The 16,533-nt window shown below is 49.3% G+C and overlaps 1 protein-coding gene across 1 annotated transcript; it reads left to right on the forward strand.

Moving 5' to 3' along the window:
• LOC110431689 lies at window positions 13,991-16,533 on the forward strand. Its single transcript, XM_021451044.1, has 3 exons — window positions 13,991-14,164; window positions 16,162-16,198; window positions 16,292-16,533. Exons 1-3 carry the CDS (start codon window positions 13,991-13,993, stop codon window positions 16,531-16,533), a joined length of 453 nt encoding a protein of 150 aa, XP_021306719.1.

Genomic DNA, 16,533 nt, shown 5'->3' on the forward strand with positions numbered 1-16,533 from the left:
GCTCTGAATCATTGCCGTAGATACGCCCCCACCCGCCCTGGAACGAACTGAACGACCCAAGTCCCCATGTCCATGCCATGTCGGCATCGCCCCTCGCATCAGACGTCACCGGTCAGGCGGTCACCCCGCGTCCATGATCCGTCACCATACGTCGAAGCAGCCGCACTGCGGCGGCCGGCGACGTCTCCGACTTCTCCTCGGTGGACGGCGAGGGCTCCCTCCCCTGACGGCCGGCCCTCGCGCCTCCGCCACGTCGCAGTCGGGTGGGAAACGTACGACGCGCGGGCACGGCCAAACGACAACGATGAAGCGAACCCGACGACGCGAGCTGGATGGAAGAACCAACCTTTGGGCGTCTGCGTCTCTCCTGATGTCCCTGTCCGCGGCGCAGGACACACTGGCCTTCAGTCGCCGCCGGCCGGCAAATCTTCCATGCCGGACGACGGGTTTTCCACGTCCACGACGAACCCAAGTTTATAGTTTCAACGTCCGATTGTTTGCACTAGGCGCCGCGCCGCCCGCCGGTGCATGGAAGATTAATTTGTCGTCGTTGCTACATCGATCGATCTCGCACGGCGACTCAAGCGTTTGGGTTGCTTTCGATCAGCTCCTCCGATCCTGCGTGGCTCGGAACATCATTAGGATGCAGCGCACATGGGCGACGACTGTGGGCAAGTCACGCTAGCCAGGCCGGCCGCAAGGGGATCGGATCGGGACGTACCGAGACGCACAGCCTCGGCCGTCTCCTCCCTTGTTTCATGGAAACAAAACTGCAAAAACAAAGGGAGCAAAAATAGGTTGGGATAATACGTCCATGATTGAAACTTGAGGGTGATGTACCGGCCGGACTAGTTCCAGCAACGGCGCCATCGACGATGCTGACTGCGGCAAGGATAGAATTGAGGCCGCAATCAACCTGAAGGTTATCTCTCTCAAGTACTATTCAAGAAGCACAAATTAATAATTATTATAAATAAACCCGTGGTGTCGATAGTCGTCGCGTTGCTTTGGTGCGAAGCAAGCAGGAATCGACAGCGAGAGAGCGAGCGATCGTCGTGTGTGGGTGCACACGGCGTCGTCCGTGCTCTTGTTTTTGCACATACATACAGGGCGGCACTACTCCCGGGCAACTGCTTTTGTCGGAACCTGATGATCGAGTCGATCTTCTCGTCAGTCTCCTCTCTCTCTCTCTCTCTCTGTGTGTGTGCCCTGCATGGCTCTCAACATCTGCGATCTGTACGTTGGACAGTGGCTGCCCGATTGAATTATATATATGGTCGTCTCTTTTTAGCCTGAAAGAAAAGTGAAGGGAAATAAAAAAAACGAACGGGTCACGTATGGTACACGTGGTAGTGGGACGATGGTGTGTTTCCACTTTCACCGAGACAGGCCTTGTTTAGTTCCTTCCCGAAAACATTTCGGAACACTGTAGCATTTTCGTTTGTTTGTGGTAATTATTATCTAATTATGGACTAACTAGACTTAAAAGATTTGTCTCGTAAATTTCGATCAAACTATGCAATTAGTTTTTATTTTTGTTTATATTTAATACTCCATGCATGCGTCTAAAGATTCGATGTGACGGAGAATCTTGAAAAGTTTTTGGATTTTGGGTGGAAGTAAACAAGGCCTGAAAAAGAAAATAAAATGGCCTGAGTTCTTGTTTAAATAAAAATATATACTAATTGATGGAACCCAGCAGTGCACAAGCACTGGAGCATGGTGCATGGATCTTGTTGGAGGTCAGACACTTCCGTAATCCAGGATGATCTGGTGCTCTCATCCATCCAAAGTCCAAAACTGCACGTACGCTCACGTCCCCACTAGCTAGCAATAGCAACACGCGATTCTAGCTTGGGGGTCAGCAAAAACATGAGACTGGCTGCAACTGCAAGTGGGCTTTTTCTGCGCACTACCGGATCCAGAGTCTTTGCCGATGGCTCGAAGCCATCGGCAACTAATTCATCGGCAAACAAAACTTTGCCGATAGCAAAAATATACACCATCGGCAAAGGATTTGCCGATGGCCGCGGGGCCCTTCGGCAAAGCCTCCACGTCACTTGGCCGCCGTCAGTCTCACGGCTTGTTTGCCGATGGCTGACTCCACGTGGCCATCGGCAAACATGGCGGAGCTGGCCACAGGTTCTGAGTCCACGTCACCTTTTTTCCGATGGCCCTGGCCATCGGCAAAGATATGGTCAGTTTGCCGATGGTCACGGCCATCGGCAAACCTGAAAATTTTTTTTTCCTTTTTTTCTCTGTTTTCTTCCATTTCCAGCACATATAATCACAAGCATACAATAATCACCAGCACATATTCATCACATATATTCACAATAATACGCCATTTCACAATAATATAGCATCAAATCCATATTCATGCATACAAATCCATATCACAAGTCCCAAGTCTTGCATACAACTCCAAATGCATCCATACAAGGCCAACATGGGCCAAACATGTCCGACGTGGCACAACAAGTTCCAAAGTCAGGAATAGAAGGTACCTAGCTCGTGGCGCCGTCCCCTTGGGTCCCCGAGCCCCCCGCAGCATCCTCCCACGGAGACCAACTCCCCTGCTGCTGCGGCTGCTGCCACGAGTACTGCCAGTTGCCGAGCTGCTGCAGCTGAGGGAACTGAGACGGCCTGGGCTGCCCCTGCGGCGGCCACGAGTACCCCGGCTGCGTGGGGAACTGAGACGGCCCTGGCTGCCCCTGCGGCGGCCATGAGTACCCCTGCGTCGGTGGAGGACCTGGGACGAACGGCTGCGTGAGGAGGCTCTGGAAAGGACCCCAACCGGGCTGTGGAGCAGGACCCTGTGGAGAAGCACCCATTCGAGGGCTACCACCTGGAGTTGGGTTCGAACCCTCGGACATTGTCTGCACAAAGACCAAGTGATGGAATTAGTACCTGCGGACTGGCATCACAAGCTAAAGCAATAGGCAATGTAGGGACTCACCGGACGAGGTGCAAGAAAAGGCGGCAGTGGAGGTACTGGTGGGGGAGCGAAGAAAGCGGCAGGAGGCTCACTCATTCCCATGGCACGCATGTGCTGGGACATCTGCGACCACGCCCGCTGGTAGTGCAGCGCAACTGAGGCCGCGTGCTCCTGATAGGCAAGCGCCATCTGCTTCTGGTTGGCTAGCACCTCCTGGACCGTGGCCTGCAATATTACACGAGCATGGTGGATTGTATTTGAAGGCAAGGTACATTATTTGTGAAACGGTAGAACGACGAATGAAACTGCACTTACCTGAAGACCCGCGATCTGCTGCGCACTGCTCTGCTGCCGAGGCGCTATGGGGACCCGCGGTGTGCCCCTACGCTGGTCTTCCTTTCGGATCTCGGCCAGCGTCGGGACAGAGGACGGATCAATGGCGCTGTGGGCCATATAGAACCGACCGTGCTGCTTCCCTCCTCCCAACCTCATCACGATTTCAGGGTCTATGGGCTCGGAGGTGACGTCGTAGCTGTCGCCATGGGCCTCTCGAGCTGCGGCGGAGTACTTGGTGAGCTTGTCGTACACGACCGGGCTGGTGTACTTCTCGGGCCCGTCCGAAGAGCTGTACGTGGTGGAGGGCGCTTTCGCTTTGCCCTTGTTAGCAAGGGCCCACCCCATGTACTCGTTGATGGGCTGCCCGTCATGGTACTCCCTCTGCGAAGAAAACAGAAAACATGGTTACAAGTAGAGATATAAGAAATCTGGCGCTATAAGAAATGGTTGAACACAATCATACCCATGTTTCCATGTACTCGCTGAGGTTCTGGCTCCCCTGGTGGTGTGAGATCCCGGACCTCGCCATCTCTTCCAAGCGCTTCACCCGACGTGCTCTGTGGTCCGCGTACGCCTCCGGCGTTTGCCACCCTCTGACAATCGTAAGCCAGCAGTCAACGTACTTGCTGCACCAGCCCGGAGGTGTCTGCATGTCATTCAAGTATTAGATCTTCCAGATAATGAGTTGAATGTGTCACATAAGGAATCATAGCGGATGTTTTCCTACTTATTTACCTGCATGTACTGCTCCTCGGTGAGGTCGGTCTGCGGGTCACATATGAGCTCCCTAGCCTGGGTCTTATTCACCTTCATCTCCCTGAAGTTGGCGTAGTAGGAGATGACGGCCTGGGTGTGCGCCTCGTAGAACATGTCCTTTAGCCGCGACTCGCACACCTTGTCCTGATGCCGGTCCGCCACGTCGGGGTCCTGCCCCTCAGCCAACGTATAGTACAACTGCACACAGGCATCAAACATCATTCCATTGTTTGAGAAAAGTCCAACAAATGTGTAGTATTGAGATATGCGTTGCGATTAAAAGACTCACCCAGAACTGCCTCTTGATCTTCTTAGCGAGGACTTCCCCATCTGCGTCCTTGATTAGGAAGTAGTATGCCCATTTGTCGGGCACGATCGTCCTCTCCTCGATGGTGACCAAGCCAGGGAAGTTTGCCTTAATCACTCGCCCCTGGATGCTAGTGACATGGGGCGAACACTTCCTGGCCGACACCTTTCTCCAGCCACTGCACAAGCACAACAATTGTTAGTATGCAGTTTTAATTCAAAAATGAAATAAGAACAAGTACAGAAATCAACAATGGATACTTACGTCCCAGAGATCACGATCTGCGGGCGGTCCTCAGGGCGCGGCGGTTGCTCAGGAAGCCTAGCGGGCCCGCGCTGGAAGGGCTTCTTCGCGGTGCCTGTGGAAGCCGAGGTGCCTCCAGTCTCCTCGTCGTCGTCGCCACCGCCACCTCCGCCGCCGCCGTCCTCCTCCTCGTCGTCTCCACCGCCACCACCGCCACCGTCCTCCTCGTCGTCATCGTCGTCACCACCGCCGCCGGCACAAGTAGCCTCATCGTCAACCGGCCTACTCCTGGCAGTCCTCCGCCTACTCCGACCCCTGCTGGTCGACGGCTCCACGTCAAGCTCCTCGTCGTCCTCCTCGTCCTCGTGCTCCTCGTGGTGGTCGGGCTCCACGTGGTGCATGTACTTCGACCTGACGTTTTGTCGGCGCGACCGTCCTCCTCCTGGCATTTTGTCGAGTGCCTGCAATGACAAACATTAAAACAGTTAGTATTAGTAGATTGCAAGTACTTGTAAAGAAAACATAAATGTAAGGTAATATAAATAACAGTATCAATATTACATGGATTAGAAACTATCTCCGCAAACGGCAATATTGCTGGCGAGCGCTCGTCCTCGTCATCAGTACTGCCGTCATCACTATCAATATTGTCGAGCTCTCTTAAGTCCTCATCATTAGGCGCTACATGTTCCCCAACTTCCTCATCACGTCGCAGCTTCCAGGCATCTAGGATTCGTATGTCCTCAGCATCGTGCACCTCATCACCCTCGTCCTCATCGATCTCGTTGTTTACTTCCATACTCATCAACGAATCAATGTCTATCTCCAACCTACCTTCTAGCCCATCAGGTTGATAGAACTCATCTGTCCTTGGGTCAAAGTTGTAATCATCATCGTTCGGGACCGCCGCTTTACCGCGTGGCGATACGAACTGCACAAGGCTCCAACCCGCAAGGCGCTTGTCATTCTGGTTTGCCCATGGGAGGTAATAAACTTGCTTGGCATCTCGGTTAGCCACAATATAGACATCGTCTCCTCCATATTTGGAATCCTGTCGGATTTCGACTTGCCCAATCTTAAGGTCCTTTTTTGTGACCTGGGGATCGAACCACTGGCATTTGAACATCACAGGCTTACAACCTAGGAACTTGCCAAAGTCAAGCTCCAATATCTGTTCGACTATGCCGTAATAGTCGTTCCCATCCGTGCCGGGAGTCCGAACTCCGGTGCACGTGGTTTTTAGGTTGCCCCGTTTCTCTTCGTAGCTTCTCGTGCGAAAGCGATAGCCATTCACGTCATAAACGTCGAATGACTTGACATGTCGATCGAAGGTTTGGCCCACACATCTCAATGCAAGACTCATTTCCGCATCACAATTAGCCTGCACGGTTAGGACAGGTGGATAGTTAAGTTACTCGCTCATAGGAGCAAAGTGGCGTCGAGGTTAGGCAGACAGTTACCTTTTTGCTGAACCAATTGACGAAATCGGGCGTATTATGTCTGAGAAGATGGTCTTTCTCATCCTCAGTAGGAGCCCTACTGCAGCTCCAGTGTTCATTAATAAAGTCCCTGGAGAAACAATAGATAAAGGGGGTCGGATCAATAGGTGGAGGATAGTGGCGTAGTATGGAACAAGCTCATCGAGAACTTACTCTTGATAATCAATCGTTTCCTCAAGGTTCAACAACAAGTACATCATGATAGTGTGCCACTCATCATGCCGCAAGTAACGAGGGGTCCCTGCTCCTGCTCTTCCGAGATCCCCTTTGAAAAGGCTGAGAGTGCATGAATTCTCGTCGATGTTGTAACGAGGGATTGGATCTCGTGGTCTCGTAAGTTTCTCGGTATAGTATGCCTGTGTGCATGTGGAAACCTCCTCCAGAATGAATGCCTCTGCCACAAAAGCCTCAATTTTGGCTTTATTTTTACACTTTTTCCGAAGAAGCTTTAGACACCTCTCGATTGGATAGCACCAACGGTGCTGCACGGGCCCCCCCAATCGTGCCTCCCTTGGTAGGTGCAAAATCAAATGCTGCATGGACAGGAAGAAGCCCGGTGGAAATATCATCTCTAACTTGCAGAGCAACTTAGGTGCAGCCTCCTCCAGTTCAAGACAAACGTCCCGAGACAACTCCTTGGAACAAAGCTGGCGGAAGAAAAAGCTCAACTCTGCCAGGACGCGCCACACCGGCTCGGGTAGGTATCCCCGGGTCATCACAGGAAGGAGCCGCTCAATCCAGATCTGGAAGTCATGACTCTTCATCCCTAAGACTTTGCCAGTCAGCAAGTTCACTCCCCGGCTCAGATTCGCCGCATACCCATCAGGGAACCTTAGCTTCGACAACCACTCCAGTGCTTCCTTCCTATGCTGCCTTTTCAGGATGTAATCGGCCGGCCCCTTCTTCCATCTCTTGCCTGGTGCAGGGGTCTTCATCACTAGATTTGGTCTATCGCAAATAGTTTCAATGTCCAGTCTAGCCTTAACATTGTCCTTTGACTTCTTGCCAATGTCCAGGAGTGTTGCCCAAAGTGCCTCGGCGATATTCTTTTCTGTGTGCATTACATCGATGTTGTGTGGAAGAAGAAGGTGCTTATAGTAGGGGAGCCTAGTCAAGCCCGATATATGAGTCCACATGTGGTCGGTACCATATCCTTTGAAACCACCATTGTCATCAATTTCGAGAGCCTCTATCTGTGCAAGGATGTCAGCTGGGCTCTTTTCCTTAGGGATGGGGCCGGTGACTTGAACACCTTTCGTGAAGTGCTTTTTATCAAGTCTCAGTGGATCGTCCTCCTTTAGGAATTGACGATGCTTGTCGAAAGAAGAATACTTGCCACCCTTGGCCAACCAGGTGAACATCACATCTGCCTTGCATGTTGGGCAAGGGAACTTCCCGTGAACACACCACGCGCTGAACAAGCCATACGCCAGGAAGTCATGCATTGAGTACTGGTACCACACATGCATCGTGAAGTTCGTCTTCGTAGCTCGGTCATACGTCAGCACCCCCTCATCCCAAGCTTTCTGCAATTCATCCCACACTGGCTGCATGAACACACCCATTTTGTTGCCCGGATGTCCAGGTATTATCAGCGTCAAGAACACGTTCTTGGGGTCGAACATGACGCCGGGGGGAAGATTGAGGGGGATCACAAACACGGGCCAACAAGTGTACGGGGCCGCCATCATTCCAAACGGGTTGAACCCATCTGTTGCCAGCGCTACGCGTACATTTCGAGCCTCCTCGGCCATGCGAGGATTCATGGCATCGAAGTGCTTCCATGCATCACCATCCGCCGGGTGCTGCATCTTGTCACTGTATCTTTTGCCATTCTTGTGCCAAGTCATTTATTTCGCGGACTCCTGTGTCATGTACTGTCGTTGCAGCCTCGGTAGTACTGGAAGGTGTCGTACGACCATCTCGGGGATCTTAGACTGTTTCTTAGTGCCGTCACTGCCTTCTACCTCCACGTACCTAGAGGCTTTGCACTCCGGACAGTGTGTTGCTGCCTCGTGGTCTCCCCGGAACAGGACACACCCGTTCTTACAAGCTTGGATCGGGCGATAAGGCATCTTGAGTGCACGAAGGAGCTTCTGTGACTCGATCGTGTTTTTCGGCAGGCAGTGCACCTCCGGAAGCAGCCCACCAACAGTTGCCAACACGAGATCAAAACCTTCCCGACTGATGCCCAGTGACGACTTCAACCCAATTAGGCGTGAAATGGCATCCAGTTTAGAAATGCGGGTCTTCTCGTGAAGGGGCTCCTTTGCCGCCTCCATCATGTCATAGTACGCCTTTGCGGTCGCCTCTGGATCTTCTTCCACCACCTCCAATCCTTGAACAGCTTCGTTGTCTTCAAGCAAGTCTGCCATTCCGGCATCTTGATCAAACCCCTGGAGGTCCGGTCTCACCACCACCTCCGTAACCCGTTGGGGTTCCCCATGGAGGATCCAACGGGTATAGTTTGGAACATACCCGTTCGTCCAAATATCTTTCCTCATCTGTCGTTGCTCTTTCCTTATCTGGTTCTTACACTTGCTACAGGGACAAAACACTCGAATCGCCCCTTTAGAAGCTGGGCCAAATGCCTTCTCCAAGAACTCCCCGGTCCCATTAACCCATTCATTGGTCTTGTCTTTGAATCCCGTGTACATCCACTCACGGTCAACCATCCTCTGTCATGCGCCAGCATAAGCGACTAATAAGACCAACATCTGCAACTACAAGGCGTTCCTACCATCTACTAGGTGAAGGATAGGTCCTAATCCCACCCGAGGATGCGTAGATGAGGTTAGCTTCCATGCTCCGCTCCCGTCCGAGACGGAATTTCGGCAGCACCTCCCCGCTGTTCTCCCGATACACGTCCCGACTGGGAGAGTGTGTATCCGGAGAACAACGGGGAGGGGCTGCCGAAACTCCGACTCGGACGGGGGCGAAACATGGAAGCTAACCCATCTACGCATCCTCGGGGTGTCCAAAAAACGTGGACAATCCGAAAGAGAAACCGTCGCAGATATGCACTGATCCGCATACCAACGACCGCGAATCTCTTTCGGACGGGAGACGCTGTCACACCTTGGCTTTAAAAATAAGACCAGAGTCGTCATATGTGTGCCCAGGAAGTCCACACATACAACAAAGAATAGAAATATCAGAAAACAATGTTATATATAGCGGAAAACATATTTAAATTAACACTTACAAACATCAGAGTACGCGGAAACAGTAGCTAAGCTTCTTAGGCTCCATTCTTCTCAGGGACGGTTGACTGGGGGCTCCGTACGCCAAGCACTTCTGACAAGCTTCTCAAAAACTCCATAACATCTTTGTCCTTCTTCTGAGCAGCACTTTACTACACACTGGGGGTGTGGGGGAAATAGCAAGGGTGAGTTCATGTCGAACTCAACAAGTACAGGCGGAAAGTATAATGACATGCAAGGCTTAATCAAAGGAAAAGCTGACACTGTTTGACTGCAGGTGAGCTTTTAAGTTGATAAACTTTTATTACAACTCTATTATTAAAACAACCTATTACTAAATATGGGTAAAGCATCCCAACCCTTAATTAGGTGAAAGTAAATTAGCATCTTTTAAAAGACTATCCTAATTATCATAGTAATCCAGGGATTAACTCCAATTATTAACACAGGATAGCAATCCTGCCAACACGGAATAGCCATTCCGCCAAAACACGAGGTAGCAACCTCGCCAAGGTCCATCTCCAAGTATCCAGTGAATCCAATTTGCTCATCAAGTGAGGGTCTGGGCCGCTCGTGACCGTGAGCACGGCTGATATATCAGTTTTACACTCTGCAGAGGTGTGCACGTTCACTCCAAGTCGTGATTCCCATTCGCCCGGGGTCGCGACTCCCCAAAACACTACCAAGGTGAGCAGGCAGGGTTTCACTACGAGACCTTTCACAGGGTCCAACTAATAGGATGCCACTCGTAAGTTTTTGCCGGGGCGCGCGGCAGTCGTGCCCATAGCAATGGGACCCCGAACTGACCGACCTCTTAATATGAATACCCAAGCTACATTCCTTACGCCTACCCGGAAAGTAACACCCTACCAGCGGAGGTCCTGATAATTAGTCAAGCCAGAGCCCATATAGCTTGGAGCTGCACTGTAAGTCCCAGGGGGCCGCTCCCTGACTAAGTCCTTACGGAGAGCAGAGACGGGTACGCCCGGCAAACCGGACCACCAACAGTACCCGCTCCCCCTGTCCTCAACCAAAACACGATGCTCGCAAGCACCGCAACATCTCCATCACCGAAGTGACCATTGTTCACCATTTAATCATTAATCATCATTGAAGAATTTATTAAGCAAGATCATTATTTTTATTATTATATAGATTAGATGAGTAGAGCAACTAAGCATATCTACTGTTCACTATACTACCCATGTATAAACCCAGGCATACAAGGAATATAGTAGAAGACTAGTCATGTCCTTAGGGTTTGCAATATTAAGACACATGCAATGGAAAGTAAATGTATTTAAAGTTCATAGGTACAATATGATCAAAGGGTGCCTGCACTTGCCTTTATTCCCAGTGTATATCTGCTCAGAATTCTTTGACTTCTTTCTTCTGATCTCCAACTTCTGCTTCGACTGTCGGTCCTCAGCTCCTGATCTTCACTGTTGATGAACCACGCTTCTACTCGTAGCAACCAAGCAACACAAACAGACAAACAAACAATCATGACTAAGAACAAACGACAATCAAAAGAGAAGCTTAGAAAGAGCGCTCTAACGACACGACTTATTGCTACGATCGAGACAACGTAAGAACGTTTAAGAACGGAGCTATAGTTTATCGGACACGACTTTCGAGGTTCGAAGCGCAACGAAGAAGACCAACTATTCGCTTGATCTATTTTATTTGATGAAGAGAGGTGATAGACTTTTTAGAGAAACAACTCAAAAAGTGGAATTAAACAAATTATAATTATAAAAAGATGAAGTATAGTTCTAGTCATACTCTATTTATAAATAATTATAGAAATTATTTAAACTATTTTAGCATTCATAGCTTAGAGAATATAAAATGAGTGATAGCAACTTAATTAGAATCACTATTTATTTTCAAAGTTAAACGGAGCAAGTCATAACTAACACGGCATTTCTGTTGATATTATATAATTAATATGATTTATGAAAGATCGGAGATAAACCTAAACTACTTCAAATTCAAAAAGACATTGAATAACTACTAATTAAATTCATTTAAAACAACTTTATATGATCATATTTGAACAAGACAAATTAATAATTGATAAATACACATTTAAGTTGACAAGTAATTATAAAAAGGTCAATATTTTCATATGTTACTTTTATTTAGAAACAAATATGTGCAATCATTAATCAAATTATGTTGAATTATAAAAACCAGAGTTAAACTTTAGTTATATTTTAATTGTAGATGATTATATATCATTTAAGCCATTTACGTCTTTGTAATTTTAGAAACATAAAGCAAGTAAGAGCAGCTAATCAAATCCTAACATGCGTCGCATTTATATTAAACAAGTTATAACTAATAAAGAACCATTTAAGTTGATATTAATAATGTTAACATTTATTTATTTATAAAAGATCTAAATTATAAACATAAGTTACTTTTAATCTAGAAAGACATTAAATAAATATTAAACAAATTAATTATATACTTTATGTCTAACTAAAAGAATTATAATTAATAAATATTTAAGTTAACATTAATCAAGTTAATATTAGATTATAAAAATACTAAAGTGTAAACCTAAATTGTTTTTTTATTAATAAAAAATGATACTCAATAAAAATTAATTAAACTAATTATATTTATAAACATGGGACATGGAAAACAGTATCGCTAACAAGTCATTTACGTTGCCATGGTCATAAAACAATAGAAATCATGATTACAACTCTATATTGCTTTTAATTATAGATTTAGGTGCATATATTAATTAATCTAATATTCAACTAAATATATATAAAAATATATGACATAATAAAAGTTAGCACTACTGCGTAGAGCGCGACGTTACGAAACTAACGCAATTGAAACGGAACAAAACGAAGTTAAAATGAATAAACTATTGCTATTTTTATTCAGTGGCAAAATCGTAATTAACACCTTCTTCTACCTTTGGTCATCTGGATCACGTACGCACCATCTGGTGCTTGCGCAGGGAAGCAGAGGGGCGCCGGCTTGGGGCATTGGGCGGCGGGGCATGGCACTCGGCGCGATGCGGGCCTGCTCGTGGGGCCAGGCACGGGGCTCCACGGTGGCCACGACCGTGACCCATTCGGCCAGGGAGGTGGCAGCGGCCATGGCTGTGGTGCAGTTCGCCGGAGATAAGAGAAGACAAGGAAAACAGTCAACGGGTGGCGGATTCGTGAAAAGAATGGCGTGCCGGTATAGAGAAGATCGACACGAACCTCACGGTGGCGGCGGTTTTCGCAGGGGATGACGGAGGCGGCCGGAAACTCTCGCCGAAGGTTCGCCGGAAAAGTTCGCCGGAAACGAGATCCAAAACTTCGGCGATGGATCTGCGGCGCTACAAACGGAACTTCGGCGATGGATCTGCGGCGCTACAAACGGCGGCTCGAAAAAAGGGTTGTACTTCTGGAATCAGCGCGTCGAGGGCTACGCCGGCATATATATAGGTCTAGGGTTTAGAAAAGTTTCGAAAATTATTAATTTCGGGATTTATAAAAATCATTTTTAGTTTAAAAATAATTCTAGAAAAAGATAAAATCATTTTAAATCCCTGAAAAAAAATATTTTCAAAATTCCAAAAATTCAATAAAATCTAGTAGAGATAGATTAGGAGATTATGAACCAAAATAAAGTTTTTTTTTGAGTTCATGAAAAAGTATTTTAGAGCGTTCGATAATTTGATTTTGCTCTAGGAAAATGGAAACAAAAGACCCGGAAAAGTCTAGAAAATTCTCAAAAATGATCGACGACGTCTAAAGATGTTTTTAAAATCCTAGCACACACAAAAACAACCAACTCAAGTAACAAGCAAGCATCACATCAACTAAAGCTCATCTAATAAATTCCAAAATATTTGAAAAGCACCATTTTTCTTTGATAAAAAATATATGGAAATTTAAACTATTGTTGGCAAATTTTATCTACAAATTAAAAACCATTAATTTTATATAGTGCTTTATAATAACAACCCAAAATTAAAATTTTACGGTGTTATAGACGCCTAACTCGGTTACGCAATGTACTTACAACAAATATAAGACACAAAGGTGGTTTATACCTAGGGTGGCGGCGCAAAGGCGGGTAGGTGCACGAAAACGGTCAAGGTCCCCTCCGACAAGTCCTGCTTTGCAAAACAATAAAGATATCAATATTTGTTGAAAATTTCTGCAGAACCTCCCTTATACGGGGAGGTTCCAAGACCTGCAAGTAAAACCGCCGGCTCGAAGGTCGGCGTCCACATTTGTGGCACGATGGCCCAGACAACCACAAACCCGGCACGAAGGCCGTCAACACAGAAACGGCGCGATGGCCGACAACCCTAGAGCTTTACCTTCTCCTCCGGCGACGCGCGTGGACGGACGACGTGGACGAACGGCGTCGGCGACGTGGACGAACGGTGCGGACCTTCTCCGGTTCCTCCTCCTCTCTTCCTCCTCCCCTTCTCCTTCCTCTCCTCCCCTTCTGCTTCCTCTCCTCCCCTTCTCCTTCCTCTTCCCTTCTCCTTCCTCTCCTCCCCTTCTCCTTCCTCCTCCCTTCTCCTTCCTCTGCTCCTCCTCCCCTTCTCTTCTCCTCCTTCTTTTCTTCCTCCTCCCCTTCTCTTCTCCTCCTTCTTTTCTTCCGGGGCGGGCGCGGGGGGTGGGGGCGCGGGACCGGGCGGCGGAGATCCGGCGGTGGGCGCGGGGCGGGGCGGTGGATGCGGGCGGCGGAGATCTGGGCGGCGGCGGCGGTTGCGGGCGCGGGGCGGGGCGGGGTGCAGGTGGCCGGCGACGGCGGTGGCGGGCGCGGGGGGGGGGGGGGGCGCGGGACGGGGCGCGGCGGTGGCAAGGGCGGCGAGCAGTGGCGGCGGTCGGGGGAGAGAATGAGAGAAGTGAGAGGGAGAGGGAGGAGTGGGCCGGTTACTTACCAGGTTAGGATGTTTGCCGATGGCCAGGGCCATCGGCAAAGCTGCGCCACGTGGCCTGGCCACCTTCTTTGCCGATGGCCGGCCATCGGCAAATATGTTATTGGCCGATGGCTTATTTTCGCCGATGGCCCGGCCATCGGCAAAGAAGTGTTTTGCCGTTGGCTGTAGTTTTTGCCGTTGGCTTGACTTTGCCATCGGCAAAGAGGGTTCTTTGCCGATGGTTGATTCCTCGGCCGTCGGCAAACTTCTGGGCCATCGGCAAACACTGGCTCTCCGGTAGTGGCGTGCGTGACAGTATGCTCATGATTTGTTGGCGTGGTATTATCCCTGGCCGCCTCCACGTGACCACGTCCGGGGCGACTCTCGCTCACGGCTCACCAGTCAGGGCACTGTTCCTTCTCATGCATGACTCATGAGTTGCTGCTGCAGTGAGACGAACCATCAAGTAATAAGCTACGGCCGCTAGGGTGGGTTTTATATTATCGACCTGCTTGTTGCTATGATCTCTAGCTAGCACCGTCATGCATATCATGTTCAATACGATCGGTGAGGTAATTATTTGACGACGGTCTCTGATGGCTGCTGATCAGCGTGGCGGCGTTGAAAGGTCATCCATCTGCCATTCCTCGGGCCTTTCAGTCCATCGTGTGGTTGGATTTTTTGTTTTTGAGCAACACAAGAGCTCGTGTGGTTGGAAGTTTAGAACAGCACGAAGGCGACGAGCACGATCAGTTTTACACGGATGTGTGACATATGCCTAGCTAGCTCATGGATGGTCCGTCGCCTCCCCGCTATATACCCAAGTCTATTTTATTGTGAGTTGAATAGCTGCTAGATTATTCGGCGAATAATCTTAAGCATCAGTACGTTGGCATAGCCTTGAGATGATGACACCCGCTCGATTTCAACCTAGCTTTGTAGTGGTATTTTGGAAAAGTTAATTTAATTACTAGCCTGATGAGATGATATGGCCTGCTGTGCGCGGTCTCCACAGAAAATTATGAAAAAAATCATCGACTTTCACAAAACTCGCATTATCGCAGCGATGCCCGGCGTCCAAACCACAAAACTAGACCGATCGATGACGGGTCTTGGTTAGTTCTCGGTTTCTCGAAACCGCTCACGCCCTACTAGGCCACTAACAAAAAGCGCTTTTATAGATCGATGGTGAGCCAAAAGGAAGTGGATTTGCGTGACATCATGAAGCACGCACGCCCCCACACACAAATGCATGGCTACTTGGCAGCTGCCTCCACGTACCTCCGCGTGTCTCACCGCACGTACTGTTGGTGTTCATCAGCGATAAGCAGCCGTGTGCTCTTTTGCTCGGTCCCACGACCTGAATCAATGGGTTTGTTAAAGGGCAGCTCCCAATTTGGATGTCCAATTCCAACACAAAATGGCTTTGTCGACCTCTCGGTTGAAATTCGAAACCAAGAGTAGCTTCGTCGTTGCGTGTGTGTGCGTCTCTTTCTTCGAATGACCGGCCGGGTTGGCCGGGAGTCCAAGGATTGCAATGTAGTAAAACGAGCCAGAGGAAGATTAGATGGTGACGGACGGAGACCGATAGCCGTGCAATTCATACTCGTTCCATCCACGCCCATCGTTTTAACTGGCCAGCTAGCTAGCTGTATGTGTTGTGTTCTCGATCGATCGGGGGCTCGTTGGAGCCAATTCAGGCGGAGTAGCTCTGATGAGGGACCGTAATCGTCAAGGATGATGATGTCGTGCAGGCTGGAAAATGAAAAGGTATCGATCGGTGCTGCATGCCCTGCCGATCGACTGCCGAGTGCGGACAGTAGTAGAGAGGCCGTCGTTGAAAGTCCCCACTAGGGCACTAGCTAGCTATAGCTTTAAAGCCCTTGACATGGACACGAGGCCACGCACACTGTACATACACGACGAGACGATCATAACTGAATTACGGAGTAATACTGTAGTAGCCAGTACTACTCCTATAGGATAGGGGTTCTGTTGATTTGGCTGGCCAGCCGGTCCGTATAGGAGTAGGACGACCTGACGAGGTCCGGCGACGATGCAAAAACGCGATCTCTGATCTGATCTGGCTTCCCGTATCAGTACCGCGTGCAGGTTTCGGACGGCAGGCACGGATACGGATCCGCGAGACACCGACGGAGCGTGTGGAGCTGCCGGATGCGATGAGTTGGACGTGCGAGCGATCGACCGCGCGATGCTACCACCGAGAGGGCACAGAGCATCTCCTGTCGCTGCCATCGCGCACTCGCCACGTCCACCCGACGCTGACGACGACGACGGCGACGGCGCACCCGCACGGCACCCTTCGGGCGTTTGGGATCGCATCGGACGTTTAG

The sequence above is a fragment of the Sorghum bicolor genome, chromosome 1 (assembly GCF_000003195.3).
Source record: "Sorghum bicolor cultivar BTx623 chromosome 1, Sorghum_bicolor_NCBIv3, whole genome shotgun sequence".
NCBI classification, from domain to species: Eukaryota; Viridiplantae; Streptophyta; class Magnoliopsida; order Poales; family Poaceae; genus Sorghum; species Sorghum bicolor.

Bases quoted from the DNA above. Each gene is read 5' to 3' on its own strand.
- LOC110431689 (XM_021451044.1), top strand. From the start codon at position 13,991: ATGCGGGCGGCGGAGATCTGGGCGGCGGCGGCGGTTGCGGGCGCGGGG. The intron at 14,165-16,161 runs GTGAGAGGGAGA...CTACTCCTATAG, and splicing joins CGGGGGAGAGAATGAGAGAA to GATAGGGGTTCTGTTGATTT. The intron at 16,199-16,291 runs GTATAGGAGTAG...TACCGCGTGCAG, and splicing joins TTTGGCTGGCCAGCCGGTCC to GTTTCGGACGGCAGGCACGG.